At 34.2% G+C, this 24,258-nt stretch overlaps 1 protein-coding gene across 1 annotated transcript in view; it reads right to left on the bottom strand.

The window, feature by feature from the left end:
• Nucleotides 1-24,258, bottom strand: part of LOC134692633 (uncharacterized) — a 62,868-nt gene that overhangs the window by 15,493 nt on the left and 23,117 nt on the right. Inside the window, exon 6 of the mRNA XM_063553092.1 lies at nucleotides 10,896-11,016. Coding sequence (XP_063409162.1) covers nucleotides 10,896-11,016 — 121 coding nt within the window. The remainder of the gene's footprint in view (nucleotides 1-10,895; nucleotides 11,017-24,258) is intronic.

Genomic DNA, 24,258 nt, shown 5'->3' with positions numbered 1-24,258 from the left:
CACAGCCAGGTAATTAGTTCATACCTGATCAGGTGGTAGCAGTGTATTGAAATAAGCAGGTAATTTCTTTCTACTGACATTCCCTCCCTTAATGATTTCCTCTAACACAGCCAGGTAATTATTTTTTGCCTGATCAGGTGGTAGCAGTGTATTGAAATAAGCAGGTAATTTCTTTCTACTGATATTCCCTCCCTTGATGATTTCCTCTAACACAGCCAGGTAATTAGTTCTTACCTGATCAGGTGGTAACAGTGGATTGAATTAAACAGGTAATTTCTTTCCCTCTGATATTCCCTCTCTTAATGATCTCCTCTAACACAGCCAGGTAATTATTTCTTACCTGGTCAGGTGGTAGCAGTGTATTGAAATAAGCAGGTAATTTCTTTCTACTGATATTCCCTCCCTTAATGATTTCCCCTAACACAGCCAGGTAATTATTTCTTACCTGATCAGGTGGTAGCAGTGTATTGAAATAAGCAGGTAATTTCTTTCTACTGATATTCTCTCCCTTAATGATCTCCTCTAACACAGCAAGGTAATTATTTCTTACCTGGTCAGGTGGTAGCAGTGTATTGAAATAAGCAGGTAATTTCTTTCTACTGATATTTCCTCCCTTAATGATTTCCTCTAACACAGCCAGGTAATTAGTTCTTACCTGATCAGGTGGTAACAGTGTATTGAAATAAGCAGGAAATTTCTTTCTTCTGATATTCCCTCCCTTAATGATCTCCTCTAACATAGCCAGGTAATTATTTCTGTTCTTACCTGATCAGGTGGAAGCAGTGTATTGAAATAAGCAGGTAATTTCTTTCTACTGATATTCCCTCCCTTAATGATTTCCTTTAATACAGCCAGGTAATTATGTCTTACCTGATCAGGTGGTAGCAGTGTATTGAAATAAGCAGGTAATTTCTTTCTACTAATATTCCCTCCTTTAATGATTTCCTTTAATACAGCCAGGTAATTATTTCTTACCTGATCAGGTGGTAGCAGGGTATTGAAATAAGCAGGTAATTTCTTTCTACTGATATTCTCTCCCTTAATGATCTCCTCTAACACAGCCAGGTAATTATTTCTTACATGGTCAGGTGGTAGCAGTGTATTGAAATAAGCAGGTAATTTCTTTCTACTGATATTTCCTCCCTTAATGATTTCCTCAAACACAGCCAGGTAATTAGTTCTTACCTGATCAGGTGGTAACAGTGTATTGAAATAAGCAGGTAATTTCTTTCTACTGATATTCCCTCCCTGAATGATTTCCTCTAACACAGTCAGGTAATTATTTCTTACCTGATCAGGTGGTAGAAGTGTATTGAAATAAGCAGGTAATTTCTTTCTACTGATATTCCCTCCCTTAATGATCTCCTCTAACACAGCCAGGTAATTATTTCTTACCTGATCAGGTGGTAGCAGTGTATTGAAATAAGCAGGTAATTTCTTTCTACTGATATTCCCTCCCTTAATGATCTCCTCTAACACAGCCAGGTAATTATTTCTGTTCTTACCTGATCAGGTGGAAGCAGTGTATTGAAATAAGCAGGTAATTTCTTTCTACTGATATTCCCTCCCTTAATGATTTCCTCTAACACAGCCAGATAATTATGTCTTACCTGATCAGGTGGTAGCAGTGTATTGAAATAAGCAGGTAATTTCTTTCTACTGATATTCCCTCCCTTAATGATTTCCTATAACACAGCCAGGTAATTATGTCTTACCTGATCAGGTGGTAGCAGTGTATTACAATAAGCAGGTAATTTCTTTCTACTGATATTCCCTCCCTTAATAATTTCCTCTAACACAGCCAGGTAATTATTTCTTACCTGATCAGGTGGTAGCAGGGTATTGAAATAAGCAGGTAATTTCTTTCTACTGATATTCCCTCCCTTAATGATTTCCTCTAACACAGCCAGGTAATTATGTCTTACCTGATCAGGTGGTAGCAGTGTATTGCAATAAGCAGGTAATTTCTTTCTTCTGATATTTCCTCCGTTAATGATTTCCTCTAACACAGCCAGGTAATTATTTCTGTTCTTACCTGATCAGGTGGTAGCAGTGTATTGAAATAAGCAGGTAATTTCTTTCTACTGATATTCTCTCCCTTAATGATTTCCTCTTACACAGCCAGGTAATTATTTCTTACCTGATCAGTTGGTAGCAGTGTATTGAAATAAGCAGGTAATTTCTTTCTTCTGATATTCCCTCCCTTAATGATCTCCTCTAACATAGCCAGGTAATTATTTCTGTTCTTACCTGATCAGGTGGAAGCAGTGTATTGAAATAAGCAGGTAATTTCTTTCTACTGATATTCCCTCCCTTAATGATTTCCTTTAATACAGCCAGGTAATTATGTCTTACCTGATCAGGTGGTAGCAGTGTATTGAAATAAGCAGGTAATTTCTTTCTACTAATATTCCCTCCTTTAATGATTTCCTCTAACACAGCCAGGTAATTATTTCTTACCTGATCAGGTGGTAGAAGGGTATTGAAATAAGCAGGTAATTTCTTTCTACTGATATTCTCTCCCTTAATGATCTCCTCTAAAACAGCCAGGTAATTATTTCTTACATGGTCAGGTGGTAGCAGTGTATTGAAATAAGCAGGTAATTTCTTTCTACTGATATTTCCTCCCTTAATGATTTCCTCAAACACAGCCAGGTAATTAGTTCTTACCTGATCAGGTGGTAACAGTGTATTGAAATAAGCAGGTAATTTCTTTCTACTGATATTCCCTCCCTGAATGATTTCCTCTAACACAGCCGGGTAATTATTTCTTACCTGATCAGGTGGTAGAAGTGTATTGAAATAAGCAGGTAATTTCTTTCTACTGATATTCCCTCCCTTAATGATTTCCTCTAACACAGCCAGGTAATTATGTCTTACCTGATCAGGTGGTAGCAGTGTATTGCAATAATCAGGGAATTTCTTTCTACTGATATTCCCTCCCTTAATGATTTCCTCTAACACAGCCAGGTAATTATTTCTTACCTGATCAGGTGGTAGCAGGGCATAGAAATAAGAAGGTAATTTCTTTCTACTGATATTCTCTCCCTTAATGATCTCCTCTTACACAGCCAGGTAATTAGTTCTTACCTGATCAGGTGGTAGCAGGGTATTGAAATAAGCAGGTAATTTCTTTCTACTGATATTCCCTCCCTTAATGATTTCCTCCAACACAGCCAGGTAATTATTTCTTACCTGATCAGGTGGTAGCAGTGTATAGAATTAAGCAGGTAATTTCTTTCTACTGATATTCCCTCCCTTAATGATCTCCTCTAACATAGCCAGGTAATTATTTCTTACCTGATCAGGTGGTAACAGTGTATTGAAATAAGCAGGTAATTTCTTTCTACTGATATTCCCTCTCTTAATGATTTCCTCCAACACAGCCAGGTAATTATTTCTTACCTGGTCAGGTGGTAACAGTGTATTGAAATAAGAAGGTAATTTCTTTTTACTGATATTCCCTCCCTTAATGATCTCCTCTTACACAGCCAGGTAATTAGTTCTTACCTGATCAGGTGGTAGCAGGGCATTGAAATAAGCAGGTAGTTTCTTTCTACTGATATTCCCTCCCTTAATGATTTCCTCTAACACAGCCAGGTAATTATTTCTTACCTGGTCAGGTGATAGCAGGGTTTTGAAATAAGAAGGTAATTTCTTTCTACTGATATTCTCTCCCTTAATGATCTCCTCTTACACAGCCAGGTAATTAGTTCTTACCTGATCAGGTGGTAGCAGGGCATTGAAATAAGCAGGTAATTTCTTTCTACTGATATTCCCTCCCTTAATGATTTCTTCTAACACAGCCAGGTATTTTTTTTTACCTGATCAGGTGGTAGCAGTGTATTGAAATAAGCAGGTAATTTCTTTCTACTGATATTCCCTCCCTTGATGATTTCCTCTAACACAGCCAGGTAATTAGTTCATACCTGATCAGGTGGTAGCAGTGTATTGAAATAAGCAGGTAATTTCTTTCTACTGACATTCCCTCCCTTAATGATTTCCTCTAACACAGCCAGGTAATTATTTTTTGCCTGATCAGGTGGTAACAGTGTATTGAAATAAGAAGGTAATTTCTTTCTACTGATATTCCCTCCCTTAATGATCTCCTCTTACACAGCCAGGTAATTAGTTCTTACCTGATCAGGTGGTAGCAGGGCATTGAAATAAGCAGGTAGTTTCTTTCTACTGATATTCCCTCCCTTAATGATTTCCTCTAACACAGCCAGGTAATTATTTCTTACCTGGTCAGGTGATAGCAGGGTTTTGAAATAAGAAGGTAATTTCTTTCTACTGATATTCTCTCCCTTAATGATCTCCTCTTACACAGCCAGGTAATTAGTTCTTACCTGATCAGGTGGTAGCAGGGCATTGAAATAAGCAGGTAATTTCTTTCTACTGATATTCCCTCCCTTAATGATTTCTTCTAACACAGCCAGGTATTTTTTTTTTACCTGATCAGGTGGTAGCAGTGTATTGAAATAAGCAGGTAATTTCTTTCTACTGATATTCCCTCCCTTGATGATTTCCTCTAACACAGCCAGGTAATTAGTTCATACCTGATCAGGTGGTAGCAGTGTATTGAAATAAGCAGGTAATTTCTTTCTACTGACATTCCCTCCCTTAATGATTTCCTCTAACACAGCCAGGTAATTATTTTTTGCCTGATCAGGTGGTAGCAGTGTATTGAAATAAGCAGGTAATTTCTTTCTACTGATATTCCCTCCCTTGATGATTTCCTCTAACACAGCCAGGTAATTAGTTCTTACCTGATCAGGTGGTAACAGTGGATTGAATTAAACAGGTAATTTCTTTCCCTCTGATATTCCCTCTCTTAATGATCTCCTCTAACACAGCCAGGTAATTATTTCTTACCTGGTCAGGTGGTAGCAGTGTATTGAAATAAGCAGGTAATTTCTTTCTACTGATATTCCCTCCCTTAATGATTTCCCCTAACACAGCCAGGTAATTATTTCTTACCTGATCAGGTGGTAGCAGTGTATTGAAATAAGCAGGTAATTTCTTTCTACTGATATTCTCTCCCTTAATGATCTCCTCTAACACAGCAAGGTAATTATTTCTTACCTGGTCAGGTGGTAGCAGTGTATTGAAATAAGCAGGTAATTTCTTTCTACTGATATTTCCTCCCTTAATGATTTCCTCTAACACAGCCAGGTAATTAGTTCTTACCTGATCAGGTGGTAACAGTGTATTGAAATAAGCAGGAAATTTCTTTCTTCTGATATTCCCTCCTTTAATGATCTCCTCTAACATAGCCAGGTAATTATTTCTGTTCTTACCTGATCAGGTGGAAGCAGTGTATTGAAATAAGCAGGTAATTTCTTTCTACTGATATTCCCTCCCTTAATGATTTCCTTTAATACAGCCAGGTAATTATGTCTTACCTGATCAGGTGGTAGCAGTGTATTGAAATAAGCAGGTAATTTCTTTCTACTAATCTTCCCTCCTTTAATGATTTCATTTAATACAGCCAGGTAATTATTTCTTACCTGATCAGGTGGTAGCAGGGTATTGAAATAAGCAGGTAATTTCTTTCTACTGATATTCTCTCCCTTAATGATCTCCTCTAACACAGCCAGGTAATTATTTCTTACATGGTCAGGTGGTAGCAGTGTATTGAAATAAGCAGGTAATTTCTTTCTACTGATATTTCCTCCCTTAATGATTTCCTCAAACACAGCCAGGTAATTAGTTCTTACCTGATCAGGTGGTAACAGTGTATTGAAATAAGCAGGTAATTTCTTTCTACTGATATTCCCTCCCTGAATGATTTCCTCTAACACAGCCAGGTAATTATTTCTTACCTGATCAGGTGGTAGAAGTGTATTGAAATAAGCAGGTAATTTCTTTCTACTGATATTCCCTCCCTTAATGATCTCCTCTAACACAGCCAGGTAATTATTTCTTACCTGATCAGGTGGTAGCAGTGTATTGAAATAAGCAGGTAATTTCTTTCTACTGATATTCCCTCCCTTAATGATCTCCTCTAACACAGCCAGGTAATTATTTCTGTTCTTACCTGATCAGGTGGAAGCAGTGTATTGAAATAAGCAGGTAATTTCTTTCTACTGATATTCCCTCCCTTAATGATTTCCTCTAACACAGCCAGGTAATTATGTCTTACCTGATCAGGTGGTAGCAGTGTATTGAAATAAGCAGGTAATTTCTTTCTACTGATATTCCCTCCCTTAATGATTTCCTATAACACAGCCAGGTAATTATGTCTTACCTGATCAGGTGGTAGCAGTGTATTACAATAAGCAGGTAATTTCTTTCTACTGATATTCCCTCCCTTAATAATTTCCTCTAACACAGCCAGGTAATTATTTCTTACCTGATCAGGTGGTAGCAGGGTATTGAAATAAGCAGGTAATTTCTTTCTACTGATATTCCCTCCCTTAATGATTTCCTCTAACACAGCCAGGTAATTATGTCTTACCTGATCAGGTGGTAGCAGTGTATTGAAATAAGCAGGTAATTTCTTTCTTCTGATATTTCCTCCGTTAATGATTTCCTCTAACACAGCCAGGTAATTATTTCTGTTCTTACCTGATCAGGTGGTAGCAGTGTATTGAAATAAGCAGGTAATTTCTTTCTACTGATATTCTCTCCCTTAATGATTTCCTCTTACACAGCCAGGTAATTATTTCTTACCTGATCAGTTGGTAGCAGTGTATTGAAATAAGCAGGTAATTTCTTTCTTCTGATATTCCCTCCCTTAATGATCTCCTCTAACATAGCCAGGTAATTATTTCTGTTCTTACCTGATCAGGTGGAAGCAGTGTATTGAAATAAGCAGGTAATTTCTTTCTACTGATATTCCCTCCCTTAATGATTTCCTTTAATACAGCCAGGTAATTATGTCTTACCTGATCAGGTGGTAGCAGTGTATTGAAATAAGCAGGTAATTTCTTTCTACTAATATTCCCTCCTTTAATGATTTCCTCTAACACAGCCAGGTAATTATTTCTTACCTGATCAGGTGGTAGCAGGGTATTGAAATAAGCAGGTAATTTCTTTCTACTGATATTCTCTCCCTTAATGATCTCCTCTAACACAGCCAGGTAATTATTTCTTACATGGTCAGGTGGTAGCAGTGTATTGAAATAAGCAGGTAATTTCTTTCTACTGATATTTCCTCCCTTAATGATTTCCTCAAACACAGCCAGGTAATTAGTTCTTACCTGATCAGGTGGTAACAGTGTATTGAAATAAGCAGGTAATTTCTTTCTACTGATATTCCCTCCCTGAATGATTTCCTCTAACACAGCCAGGTAATTATTTCTTACCTGATCAGGTGGTAGAAGTGTATTGAAATAAGCAGGTAATTTCTTTCTACTGATATTCCCTCCCTTAATGATCTCCTCTAACACAGCCAGGTAATTATTTCTTACCTGATCAGGTGGTAGCAGTGTATTGAAATAAGCAGGTAATTTCTTTCTACTGATATTCCCTCCCTTAATGATCTCCTCTAACACAGCCAGGTAATTATTTCTGTTCTTACCTGATCAGGTGGAAGCAGTGTATTGAAATAAGCAGGTAATTTCTTTCTACTGATATTCCCTCCCTTAATGATTTCCTCTAACACAGCCAGGTAATTATGTCTTACCTGATCAGGTGGTAGCAGTGTATTGAAATAAGCAGGTAATTTCTTTCTACTGATATTCCCTCCCTTAATGATTTCCTATAACACAGCCAGGTAATTATGTCTTACCTGATCAGGTGGTAGCAGTGTATTACAATAAGCAGGTAATTTCTTTCTACTGATATTCCCTCCCTTAATTATTTCCTCTAACACAGCCAGGTAATTATTTCTTACCTGATCAGGTGGTAGCAAGGTATTGAAATAAGCAGGTAATTTCTTTCTACTGATATTCCCTCCCTTAATGATTTCCTCTAACACAGCCAGGTAATTATGTCTTACCTGATCAGGTGGTAGCAGTGTATTGAAATAAGCAGGTAATTTCTTTCTACTGATATTTCCTCCGTTAATGATTTCCTCTAACACAGCCAGGTAATTATTTCTGTTCTTACCTGATCAGGTGGTAGCAGTGTATTGAAATAAGCAGGTAATTTCTTTCTCTGATATTCTCTCCCTTAATGATTTCCTCTTACACAGCCAGGTAATTATTTCTTACCTGATCAGGTGGTAGCAGTGTATTGAAATAAGCAGGTAATTTCTTTCTACTGATATTCCCTCCCGTAATGATTTCCTCTAAAACAGCCAGGTAATTATGTCTTACCTGATCAGGTGGTAGCAGTGTATTGCAATAAGCAGGTAATTTCTTTCTACTGATATTCCCTCCCTTAATGATTTCCTCTAACACAGCCAGGTAATTATTTCTTACCTGATCAGGTGGTAGCAGGGCATTGAAATAAGAAGGTAATTTCTTTCTACTGATATTCTTTCCCTTAATGATCTCCTCTTACACAGCCAGGTAATTATTTCTTACCTGATCAGGGGGTAACAGTGTATTGAATTAAGCAGGTAATTTCTTTCTACTGATATTCCCTCCCTTAATGATTTCCTCCAACACAGCCAGGTAATTATTTCTTACCTGATCAGGTGGTAGCAGTGTATTGAATTAAGCAGGTAATTTCTTTCTACTGATATTCCCTCCCTTAATGATTTCCTCTAACACAGCCGGATAATTATTTCTTACCTGATCAGGTGGTGACAGTGTATTGAATTAAGCAGGTAATTTCTTTCTATTGATATTCCCTGCTTTAATGATTTTCTCTAACACAGCCAGGTAATTATTTCTGTTCTTTCCTGATCAGGTGGTAACAGTGTATTGAAATAAGCAGGTAATTTCTTTCTACTGATATTCTCTCCCTTAATGATTTCCTCTTACACAGCCAGGTAATTATTTCTTACCTGATCAGGTGGTAACAGTGTATTGAAATAAGCAGGTAATTTCTTTCTACTGATATTCTCTCCCTTAATGATTTCCTCTTACACAGCCAGGTAATTATTTCTTACCTGATCAGGTGGTAGCAGTGTATTGAAATAAGCAGGTAATTTCTTTCTACTGATATTCCCTCCCTTAATGATTTTCTCTAACACAGCCAGGTAATTATTTCTTACCTGATCAGGTGGTAGCAGTGTATTGAATTAAGCAGGTAATTTCTTTCTACTGATATTCCCTCCCTTAATGATCTCCTCTAACATAGCCAGGTAATTATTTCTTACCTGATCAGGTGGTAGAAGTGTATTGAAATAAGCAGGTAATTTCTTTCTACTGATATTCCCTCCCTTAATGATCTCCTCTAACACAGCCAGGTAATTATGTCTTACCTGATCAGGTGGTAGAAGTGTATTGAAATAAGCAGGTAATTTCTTTCTACTGATATTCCCTCCCTTAATGATCTCCTCTAACATAGCCAGGTAATTATTTCTTACCTGATCAGGTGGTAGAAGTGTATTGAAATAAGCAGGTAATTTCTTTCTACTGATATTCCCTCCCTTAATGATTTCCACTAACACAGCCAGGTAATTATTTCTTTTCTTACCTGATCAGGTGGTAGCAGTGTATTGAAATAAGCAGGTAATTTCTTTCTACTGATATTCCCTCCCTTAATGATTCCCTCTAACACAGCCAGGTAATTATTTCTTACCTGATCAGGTGGTAGCAGAGTATTGAAATAAGCAGGTAATTTCTTTCTACTGATATTCCCTCCCTTAATGATCTCCTCTAACACAGCCAGGTAATTATTTCTGTTCTTACCTGATCAGGTGGTAGCAGTGTATTGAAATAAGCAGGTAATTTCTTTCTACTGATATTCCCTCCCTTAATGATTTCCTCTAACACAGCCAGGTAATTAGTTCTTACCTGATCAGGTGGTAACAGTGTATTGAAATAAGCAGATAATTTCTTTCTACTGATATTCTCTCCCTTAATGATTTCCTCTAACACAACCAGGTAATTATTTCTTACCTGATCAGGTGGTAACAGTGTATTGAAATAAGCAGGTAATTTCTTTCTACTGATATTCCCTCCCTTAATGATTTCCTCTAACACAGCCAGGTAATTATGTCTTACCTGATCAGGTGGTAGAAGTGTATTGAAATAAGCAGGTAATTTCTTTCTACTGATATTCCCTCACTTAATTATCTCCTCTAACACAGCCAGGTAATTATTTCTTTTCTTACCTGATCAGGTGGTAGCAGTGTATTGAAATAAGCAGGTAATTTCTTTCTACTGATATTCCCTCCCTTTATGATTTCCTCTAACACAGCCAGGTAATTATTTCTGTTCATGATCTGACTGGAAACAGCTAGAGTCTCCTCTTCATTAAAAGCCTGTATGCATGGAAATATATATGTTGTAGTAGGACATGGAACAAATATGAAATAAAAAGAAAATCAACAAAATAATAATTCTATATGCAGTTGTATATATTACACAGAACAAAGTTGCCCTATTAACAATTATATATATAAGAAACAGACCTCATCATGAAACCTTAACATTGATCCATGAATCTAACCATAAGAATGAGGTCAAATATGCAACCCAACAACCCATTGTCCGATTCATCTGAAAATTTCAGGGCATATAGATCTTGACTTGATAAACAATTTAACCCCCATGTCAGATTTGCTCTAAATGCTTTAGTTTCATAGTTATAAGCCAAAATATACATTTTACCCGTATGTTCTATTTTTAGACATTGCGGCCATTTTGGTTGGTTGGCCAGGTCCTGCCACTCAATTTTTAAACAAGATACCAAAATGATGATTGTGGACAAGTATGGTTAAATTTGGCTTAGTAGTTTCAGAGGATAAATTTTTTGTTAAATTTAATGACGGTCGACGGACGCCAAGTGATGAGAAAAGCTCACATGGCCCTCCAAATGCTACTTCTCCTTACCTGATGGTACCATCCAGTTGGGATAATTAACATTTCTCCAGCAGTAACTGTAACCTCTAGATACTGGGCTTTATCAAAATGTGGGTACTTGGTTGAATCTGGCACAAAAGCATCAATTGGGCTGAAAATAAAAAACAGTGAATTTTAGCTAAATATAATATGACAAATTAAAGCTTAATGAAAATTTGCAAAAGCAAGCAAATCTTGTTCAGAAGGCATCATTATAAACAGCTAAATGTTTACTGTCAAATCATTTGTTTCCTTCATATCAATTTTTTACCATTGAAAAATTAAATTAATTTCATCATGTTCATAGTGTTTTCCAAAATATTAAGACTGAACACAAGTGTGGCCACTTCTATTTGAGTCATGAAACGTTTAAAGTTAGCAGTGATACTAAAATTGTGAAGATTTCGGTATTTTGACATGAATTACTAATGTTAGTTCCTGATGCAGGTGAAGTACCATGTCAAATATTTTCCTCTACATACTATAGTGGATTGTAAGAAGCTTCTGTTCTAATTAAGTACAAATCCAAGAAAGTTATTAAAAAAATAATAATAATTCAATAAGGTTGTGTATAGTTCATGAATCTACATGTATCTATAATGTAATGTTAATAATAATTTAAAAGTTACAAAAGTTTAATAATAATTTGAAAGTTGCAAAAGATCAATAATTTTTAAAAGTAAATTGAATGCATGTGTCAAGACAACTCTGAAAAAAAATAATTTTACACTAAATAACACACAAATGGAAAACTATTACAAACGAAATAAAATTAATTGCTACAGCTTCTGTCCAAGTTTGGTACACATCCAAGATACTCTAAGAAAGTCATTAAAATTTTAAATATTTCAACAATGTTGGGTTTTCATGTCCATGAATCTACATTTATCTATGATTTATGGTAAATAATTATTTAAAAGGTGCAAAAAAAAAATTATTTTAAAAAGTAAACTAAATGTGTCAAGATAACTCAGCAAAATACAAATTTTACTGTAACAATTACAAACAAATGGAAAACTTATACAAACAAAATAAAATTCTATTACGATAGTAAATAGATACAAGCTCTTAAAAGCCATACCCGTAGCCAGGGGGTTGTGGCGGTTCTGATGAACCCCCCTTGAAAACAAATAAGCACTGTTAAAGTCAACGTTCTGTTTGAATTGTGACTGTTAAAGTCAAGTTCATGAGTCCAAATAACCCAAATACCCCCTTGAAAATTCCTGGCTACGGGCCTGAAAGCAGTAAATAAATACAAACACCAAGAACATCTTTAAAGAGTGTGTTAGAGGGGTAACGTTACACACAATTAATTATGTACTTTTGAAATATTTCAGGAAAGATTTTATACATAAAATAAAAAATTTAAAAATAAAAATGGGGTATATGCCAGAGAAACAACAACCTGACAAAAGAGTACATCTGAGCCGATTCATATAGAAATCGACCTTATGCAAGTGTCCAATTGTTCATGTATAAGACTTTGATTAATTTTGGAATTTTAAATTTCTATCCCCAGTGAATCGTTACACCACTAATGTGTCTGGAGTACGCATATCACAACCACAAGTGTATAGAATTACAATGTTTTACTCGTAACAAAACGTTACACCATTAATGTGTCTGTAAATGTATACAACAACAATATGTGTATTTATACCTATCATAACGGACACAATCCAGTGGAAAATGACATTTCCTGTTTGGATATATAAATAATAACTCATCCTGTCCTGGTGGAAAAAGCTTGTAAACAAAAATATAAAAATAATTGTCCTTTATTTATTTCAACAGTTTACACATTAGACTATTTCTTGATAAAAACTGACATTTAAATACTGAATAGTCCTGAAAGGAAAATTATCCTAAATAAGAATATAATTTCCTCCCTTTAATTGTTTTAAATTTGTAGTGTCTGGCTTCTAAGCTGACTATGCTCATTTTTGAAGATTGTATGGTGACCTGTAGTTATTAATTTTTGTGTCATTTGGTCTTTTGTGAATACCACATATTTTTATTTTCATATTATATCAATCATCATGCTTATATATTGGAAAACTACTTGCATAAATCAAGTGTTATTACAAATTAAGCTTTGATACATGTCAGAGTAAAGCTAACAATGTTAAGAATTGCACTTGTTTTTTGGTTTAGATTTTTGGGGTGGTGAGCATGATTAAATGTGTAATAAAAACGGAGATTAATGCTTATGATTAAGGTGGTAACTAACACTACAGGGAGATAACTCTGTAAAATCATCTAAACATTTTAATTATATTGTGTAGTAAAGGGTCTCAGTGATCAAAATTGGTGTATGTCAAACTGCTATATAACCAGTGTGATTTTTATGATAAAATGGTTGGTTCAAAACTTTTGAAATTTTATTTTTTTGTTAAAGGATCAAAGTAATTACTTTGTCAAACAGTCAGGGGACATACTGAAAGAATTTAATTTTTAAATCACTTATTTGAGTAGCAAATTCAAGGTTTTGTCACAAATTGGGATTTAGTAGTTTTTTTTTTAAATTTAAACACATAGGTTTAAATAATATCTTTTAATTATCTAAAAAATATGAACTTTTTGCTTCTTTTAAGTAGCAAGGTTTATGCCTTTGATTCTATCATTTAGATGAAAATTCTATTTTAGTTGAAAAAATGCTATAATAATGGCTTTACAACAGGAACTGATACTTTCTTAAAATATTTTTCACAGCAGTGGGAGTATTTTTCCTGTGAAGTTGAAGGTTTCATCTTTCAGATTATGTAATATAATTCTACTGTTCGCGATAAAAATTTCACTGTTCAGGGGTGTTGAAGTTAGTGGGGTTATTAACAGAATGATACTTAAAGAAGTGATTTTTGGGAAGGAAATTGAGGTCTGATACTTAAACAAGTGATTTTTATGTCATTATCCTAGATTCAGTACAAGGTCATCACCTGAAATTACCAGACCTGGTCATCCTAGACAACTTGTGTCTAATCCATTTGTCTCTTTTTGGAACAATAAAATATGTTTAAACTATCCTAGACAACACAGATGTTGGTTCTGATAAGTTTAGAAACATAATTAGTTCCTGGATCATTGGTATTTTATATTTAAAGCTACAATGAAATTAAATCACTTCTTCTAGTGATTAATTTGTACTACCTAAATAGGTGATTATTAAAGAAAGATAACTCTAACTTCCAACCTTTATGGAAATAATGTTACTTGAATCAGAGATTTAGAAAATCACTTGTTTAAGTAAGTCACCTGACTTTATGAAAATTAAACAAGCTAAAGTAGTTTTAATGAAAGTGTTGGGTACCATCTTAAATATTTCAAACATACCACCCTGTTGTTGTAAACATCGATTTATTCATTAAAAAAAGACGTACTGCTTTAACTTGTTGAATGTATATCAGTAGCAATTTAAGTCTAAGTAAGTGTAGCCTAGGTATTCTGTAAAACTTAATCATTTATCTAACTGTGTTTCTGCTTTCTATATCAGCACTACGTGTACTATCAAGATGGTGTTTTTGAACTGATATGTATAAATTAAGAATGGCCAGTAGGCAGGGTAAGCCATTTTGATGGAAAATTTATATAAATAAATGTCAATGTATCTTACCATACATGACTTTTGTCCATAAAATGTACCTTACCATCCATGATTTTTGTCCATACAATGTATCTTACCAACCATGACTTTTGTCCATACAATATATCTTACCATCCATGACTTTTGTCCATACAATACAATATATCTTACCATCCATGACTTTTGTCCTTACAAAACAATGTATCTTACCATCCATGACTTTTGACCATACAATACAATGTATCTTACCATCCATGACTTTTGTCCATACAATATATCTTACCATCCATGACTTTTGTCCATACAATACAATATATCATACCATCCATGACTTTTGTCCATACAATGTATCTTACCATCCATGACTTTTTTCCATACAATGTATCTTACCATCCATGAATTTTGACCATACAATACAATGTATCTCACCATCCATGACTTTTGTCCATACAATACAATGTATCTTACCATTCATGACTTTTGTCCATACGATATATCTTACCATCCATGACTTTTGTCCATACAAAATATCTTACCATCCATGACTTTTGACAATACAATGTATCTTACCATCCATGACTTTTGTCCATACACTGTATCTTACCTTCCATGACTTTTGTCCATACAATACAATGTATCTAACCATCCATGACTTTTGTCCATACAATACAATGTATCTTACCATTCATTACTTTTGTCCATACGATATATCTTACAATCCATGACTTTTGTCCATACAAAATATCTTACCATCCATGACTTTTGACCATACAATGTATCTTACCATCCATGACTTTTGTCCATACAATCTATCTTACCATCCATAACTTTTGTCCATACAATACAATGTATCTTACCATCCATGACTTTTGTCCGTACAATGTATCTTACCATCCATGACTTTTGTCCGTACAATGTATCTTACCATCTATGACTTTTGTCCGTACAATGTATCTTACCATCCATGACTTTTGTCCATACAATACAATATATCTTACCATCCATGACTTTTGTCCATACAATACAATTTATCTTACCATTCATGACTTTTGTCCATACAATGTATCTCACCATCCATGACTTTTGTCCATACAATGTATCTTACCATCCATGACTTTTGTCCATACAATACAATATATCTTACCATCCATGACTTTTGTCCATACAATACAATGTATCTTACCATCCATGACTTTTGACCATACAATACAATGTATCTCATCATCCATGACTTTTGTCCATACAATACAATATATCTTACCATTCATGACTTTTGTCCACACAATACATCTTACCATCCATGACTTTTGTCCATACAATATATTTTACCATCCATGACTTTTGTCCATACAATACAATATATCTTACCATCCATGACTTTTGACAATACAATGTATCTTACCATCCATGACTTTTGTCCATACAATGTATCTTACCATCCATGACTTTTGTCCATACAATCTATCTTACCATCCATAACTTTTGTCCATACAATACACTGTATCTTACCATCCATGACTTTTGTCCGTACAATGTATATTATTATCCATGACTTTTGTCCGTACAATGTATCTTACCATCTATGACTTTTGTCCGTACAATGTATCTTACCATCCACGACTTTTGTCCATACAATACAATATATCTTACCATCCATGACTTTTGACCATACAATACAATATATCTTACCATCCATGACTTTTGACCATACAATACAATATATCTTACCATCCATGACTTTTGACCATACACTGTATCTTACCATCCATGACTTTTGTCCATACAATACAATATATCTTACCATCCATGACTTTTGTCCATACAATACAATGTATCTTACCATCCATGACTTTTGTCCATACAATATATCTTAACATCCATGACTTTTGTCCATACAATACAATATATCTTACCATCCATGACTTTTGTCCATACAATACAATATATCTTACCATCCATGACTTTTGTCCATACAATACAATGTATCTTACCATCCATGACTTTTGTCCACACAATACAATGTATCTTACCATCCATGACTTTTGTCCACACAATACAATATATCTACCATCCATGACTTTTGTCCATACAATGTATCTTACCATCCATGACTTTTGTCCATACAATGTATCTTACCATCCATGACTTTTATCCATACAATACAATATATCTTACCATCCATGACTTTTGACCATACAATACAATATATCTTACCATCCATGACTTTTGTCCATACAATATATCTTACCATCCATGACTTTGGTCCATACAATATATCTTACCATCCATGACTTTTGTCCATACAATACAATGTATCTTACCATCCATGACTTGTGTCCATACAATATAGTATATCTTACCATCCATGACTTTTGTCCATACAATATATCTCACCATCCATGACTTTTGTCCATACAATATATCTTACCATCCATGACTTTTGTCCATACAATATATCTTACCATCCATGACTTTTGTCGATACAATACAATGTATCTTACCATCCATGACTTTTGTCCACACAATACAATGTATCTTACCATCCATGACTTTTGTCCATACAATGTATCTTACCATCCATGACTTTTGACCATACAATACAATGTATCTTACCATCCATGACTTTTGTCCATACAATACAATGTTACTTACCATCCATGACTTTTGTCCATGCAATGTATCTTACCATCCATGACTTTTGTCCATACAATACAATATATCTTACCATCCATAACTTTTGTCCATACAATACAATGTATCTTACCATCCATGACTTTTGACCATACAATACAATATATCTTACCATTCATGACTTTTGTCCACACAACACATCTTACCATCCATGACTTTTGTCCATACAATATATTTTACCATCCATGACTTTTGTCCATACAATACAATATATCTTACCATCCATGACTTTTGTCCATACAATGTATCTTACCATCCATGACTTTTGTCCATACAATGTATCTTACCATCCATGACTTTTGTCCATACAATGTATCTTACCATTCATGACTTTTGTCCATACGCTATATCTTACCATCCATGACTTTTGTCCATACAATATATCTTACCATCCATGACTTTTGTCCATACAATATATCTTAACATCCATAACTTTTGTCCAAACAATACAATGTATCTTACCATCCATGACTTTTGTCCATACAATACAATATATCTTACCATCAATGACTTTTGACCATACAATACAATATATCTTACCATCCATGACTTTTGACCATACAATACAATATATCTTACCATCCATGACTTTTGACCATACACTGTATCTTACCATCCATGACTTTTGTCCATACAATATATCTTACCATCCATGACTTTTGACCATACACTGTATCTTACCATCCATGACTTTTGTCCATACAATACAAAATATCTTACCATCCATGACTTTTGTCCATACAATACAATAAATCTTACCATCCATGACTTTTGTCCATACAACCATACAATACAATGTATCTTACCATCCATGACTTTTGTCCATACAATGTATCTTACCATCCATGACTTTTGTCCATACAATATATCTTACCATCCATGACTTTTGTCCACACAATACAATATATCTTACCATCCATGACTTTTGTCCATACAATGTATCTTACCATCCATGACTTTTGTCCATACAATGTATCTTACCATCCATGACTTTTGTCCATACAATGTATCTTACCATCCATGACTTTTGTCCATACAATACAATATATCTTACCATCCATGACTTTTGACCATACAATATATCTTACCATCCATGACTTTTGTCCATACAATATATCTTACCATCCATGACTTTTGTCCATACAATACAATGTATCTTACCATCCATGACTTTTGTCCATACAATGTATCTTACCATCCATGACTTTTGTCCATACAATATATCTTACCATCCATGACTTTTGTCCATACAATACATTATATCTTACCATCCATGACTTGTGTCCATACAATACAATGTATCTTACCATCCATGACTTTTGACCATACAATACAATGTATCTCACCATCCATGACTTTTGTCCATACAATACAATATATCTTACCATCCATGACTTTTGTCCATACAATGTATCTTACCATCCATGACTTTTGTCCATACAATGTATCTTACCATCCATGACTTTTGTCCATACATTATATCTTACCATCCATGACTTTTGTCCACACAATACAATATATCTTACCATCCATGACTTTTGTCCACACAATACAATATATCTTACCATCCATGACTTTTGTCCACACAATACAATATATCTTACCATCCATGACTTTTGTCCATACAATGTATCTTACCATCCATGACTTTTGTCCATACAATATATCTTACCATCCATGATTTTTGTCCACACAATACAATATATCTTACCATCCATGACTTTTGTCCACACAATACAATATATCTTACCATCCATGACTTTTGTCCACACAATACAATATATCTTACCATCCATGACTTTTGTCCATACAATGTATCTTACCATCCATGACTTTTGTCCATACAATGTATCTTACCATCCATGACTTTTGTCCATACAATACAATATATCTTACCATCCATGACTTTTGACCATACAATACAATATATCTTACCATCCATGACTTTTGTCCATACAATATATCTTACCATCCATGACTTTTGTCCATACAATATATCTTACCATCCATGACTTTTGTCCATACAATACAATGTATCTTACCATCCATGACTTTTGTCCATACAATGTATCTTACCATCCATGACTTTTGTCCATACAATGTATCTTACCATCCATGACTATTGTCCATACAATACAATATATCTTACCATCCATGACTTTTGTCCATACAATATATTTTACCATCCATGACTTTTGTCCATACAATACATTATATCTTACCATCCATGACTTTTGTCCATACAATACAATGTATCTTACCATCCATGACTTTTGACCATACAATACAATGTATCTCACCATCCATGACTTTTGTCCATACAATACAATATATCTTACCATCCATGACTTTTGTCCATACAATGTATCTTACCATCCATGACTTTTGTCCATACAATGTATCTTACCATCCATGACTTTTGTCCATACAATATATCTTACCATCCATGACTTTTGTTTATACACTATATCTTACCATCCATGACTTTTGTCCATACAATATATCTTACCATCCATGACTTTTGTCCATACAATATATCTTAACATCCATGACTTTTGTCCAAACAATACTATGTATCTTACCATCCATGACTTTTGTCCATACAATACAATATATCTTACCATCCATGACTTTTGACCATACAATACAATGTATCTTACCAGCCATGACTTGTGTCCATACAATACAATATATCTTACCATCCATGACTTTTGTCCATACAATATATTTCACCATCCATGACTTTTGTCCATACAATATATCTTACCATCCATGACTTTTGTCCATACAATATATCTTAACATCCTTGAATTTTGTCCATACAATCCAATGTATCTTACCATCCATGACTTTTGTCCATACAATATATCTTACCATCCATGACTTTTGTCCATACACTATATCTTACCATCCATGACTTTTGTCCATACAATATATTTTACCATCCATGACTTTTGTCCATACAATATATCTTAACATCCATGACTTTTGTCCAAACAATACGATGTATCTTACCATCCATGACTTTTGTCCATACAAAACAATATATCTTACCATCCATGACTTTTGACCATACAATACAATATATCTTACCATCCATGACTTTTGACCATACAATACAATATATCTTACCATCCATGACTTTTGACCATACACTGTATCTTACCATCCATGACTTTTGTCCATACAATACAATATATCTTACCATCCATGACTTTTGTCCACACAATACAATGTATCTTACCATCCATGACTTTTCTCCACACAATACAATATATCTTACCATCCATGACTTTTGACCATACAATACAATATATCTTTCCATCCATGACTTTTGTCCATACAATGTATCTTACCATCCATGACTTTTGACCATACACTACAATGTATCTCACCATCCATGACTTTTGTCCATACAATATTGTATATCTTACCATCCATGACTTTTGTCCATACAATATATCTCACCATCCATGACTTTTGTCCATACAATATATCTTACCATCCATGACTTTTGTCCATACAATATATCTTACCATCCATGACTTTTGTCCATACAATACAATGTATCTTACCATCCATGACTTTTGTCCACACAATACAATGTATCTTACCATCCATGACTTTTGTCCATACAATGTATCTTACCATCCATGACTTTTGTCCATACAATACAATATATCTTACCATCCATGACTTTTGACCATACAATACAATATATCTTACCATCCATGACTTTTGTCCATACAATATATCTTACCATCCATGACTTTTGTCCATACAATATATCTTACCATCCATGACTTTTGTCCATACAATACAATGTATCTTACCATCCATGACTTTTGTCCATACAATACAATGTATCTTACCATCCATGACTTTTGTCCATACAATGTATCTTACCATCCATGACTTTTGTCCATACAATACAATATATCTTACCATTCATAACTTTTGTCCATACAATACAATGTATCTTACCATCCATGACTTTTGACCATACAATACAATATATCTTACCATTCATGACTTTTGTCCACACAACACATCTTACCATCCATGACTTTTGTCCATACAATATATTTTACCATCCATGACTTTTGTCCATACAATACAATATATCTTACCATCCATGACTTTTGTCCATACAATGTATCTTACCATCCATGACTTTTGTCCATACAATGTATCTTACCATCCATGACTTTTGTCCATACAATATATCTTACCATCCTCGACTTTTGTCCATACACTATATCTTACCATCCATGACTTTTGTCCATACAATATATCTTATCATCCATGACTTTTGTCCATACAATATATCTTAACATCCATAACTTTTGTCCAAACAATACAATGTATCTTACCATCCATGACTTTTGTCCATACAATACAATATATCTTACCATCAATGACTTTTGACCATACAATACAATATATCTTACCATCCATGACTTTTGACCATACAATACAATATATCTTACCATCCATGACTTTTGACCATACACTGTATCTTACCATCCATGACTTTTGTCCATACAATATATCTTAACATCCATGACTTTTGACCATACACTGTATCTTACCATCCATGACTTTTGTCCATACAATACAAAATATCTTACCATCCATGACTTTTGTCCATACAATACAATGTATCTTACCATCCATGACTTTTGTCCATACAATATATCTTAACATCCATGACTTTTGTCCAAACAATACAATGTATCTTACCATCCATGACTTTTGTCCATACAATATATCTTACCATCCATGACTTTTGTCCATACAATATATCTTAACATCCATGACTTTTGTCCAAACAATACAATGTATCTTACCATCCATGACTTTTGTCCATACAATACAATATATCTTAACATCCATGAATTTTGTCCATACAATCCAATGTATCTTACCATCCATGACTTTTGTCCATACAATATATCTTACCATCCATGACTTTTGTCCATACACTATATCTTACCATCCATGACTTTTGTCCATACAATATATTTTACCATCCATGACTTTTGTCCATACAATATATCTTAACATCCATGACTTTTGTCCAAACAATACGATGTATCTTACCATCCATGACTTTTGTCCATACAAAACAATATATCTTACCATCCATGACTTTTGACCATACAATACAATATATCTTACCATCCATGACTTTTGTCCATACAATGTATCTTACCATCCATGACTTTTGTCCATACAATGTATCTTACCATCCATGACTTTTGACCATACACTACAATGTATCTCACCATCCATGACTTTTGTCCATACAATATATCTTACCATCCATGACTTTTGTCCATACATGTATCTTACCATCCATGACTTTTGTCCATACAATGTATCTTACCATCCATGACTTTTGTCCATACAATGTATCTTACCATCCATGACTTTTGTCCATAAAATGTATCTTACCATCCATGACTTTTGTCCATACAATGTATCTTACCATCCATGACTTTTGTCCATACAATACAATGTATCTTACCATCCATGACTTTTGTCCACACAATACAATATATCGTACCATCCATGACTTTTGTCCATACAATGTATCTTACCATCCATGACTTTTGTCCATACAATGTATCTTACCATCCATGACTTTTGTCCATAAAATGTATCTTACCATCCATGACTTTTGTCCATACAATGTATCTTAGCATCCATGACTTTTGTCCATACAATACAATATATCTTACCATCAATGACTTTTGTCCATACAATATATCTTACCATCCATGACTTTTGTCCATACACTATATCTTACTATCCATGACTTTTGTCCATACAATATATCTTACCATCCATGACTTTTGTCCATACAATATATCTTACCATCCATGACTTTTGTCCACACAATACAATATATCTTACCATCCATGACTTTTGTCCATACAATGTATCTTACCATCCATGACTTTTGTCCATACGATGTATCTTACCATCCATGACTTTTGTCCATAAAATGTATCTTACCATCCATGACTTTTGTCCATACAATGTATCTTACCATCCATGACTTTTGTCCATACAATACAATATATCTTACCATCCATGACTTTTGTCCATACAATATATCTTACCATCCATGACTTTTGTCCATACACTATATCTTACCATCCATGACTTTTGTCCATACAATAAATCTTAACATCCATGACTTTTGTCCAAACAATACAATGCATCTTACCATCCATAACTTTTGTCCATACAAAACAATATATCTTACCATCCATGACTTTTGACCATACAATACAATATATCTTACCATCCATGACTTTTGACCATACAATACAATATATCTTACCATCCATGACTTTTGACCATACACTGTATCTTACCATCCATGACTTTTGTCCATACAATACAATATATCTTACCATCCACGACTTTTGTCCACACAATACAATGTATCTTACCATCCATGACTTTTGTCCACACAATACAATATATCTTACCATCCATGACTTTTGTCCATACAATGTATCTTACCATCCATGACTTTTGTCCATACAATATATCTTACCATCCATGACTTTTGTCCATACAATATATCTTACCATCCATGACTTTTGTCTATACAATATATCTTACCATCCATGACTTTTGTCCATACAATATATCTTACCATCCATGACTTTTGTCCATACAATACAATGTATCTTACCATCCATGACTTTTGTCCATACAATGTATCTTACCATCCATGACTTTTGTCCATACAATACAATATATCTTACCATCCATGACTTTTGTCCATACAATACAATGTATCTTACCATCCATGACTTTTGACCTTGCAATACAATGTATCTCATCATCCATGACTTTTGTCCATACAATACAATATATCTTACCATTCATGACTTTTGTCCACACACTACATCTTACCATCCATGACTTTTGTCCATACAATATATTTTACCATCCATGACTTTTGTCCATACAATACAATATATCTTACCATCAATGACTTTTGTCCATACAATGTATCTTACCATCCATGACTTTTGTCCATACAATGTATCTTACCATCCA

This window comes from Mytilus trossulus, chromosome 12 (genome assembly GCF_036588685.1).
Source record: "Mytilus trossulus isolate FHL-02 chromosome 12, PNRI_Mtr1.1.1.hap1, whole genome shotgun sequence".
Lineage (NCBI taxonomy): Eukaryota > Metazoa > Mollusca > Bivalvia > Mytilida > Mytilidae > Mytilus > Mytilus trossulus.
Note: the sequence above shows the minus strand (reverse complement) of the source record. Positions and strands in the feature narration are given on the sequence as shown.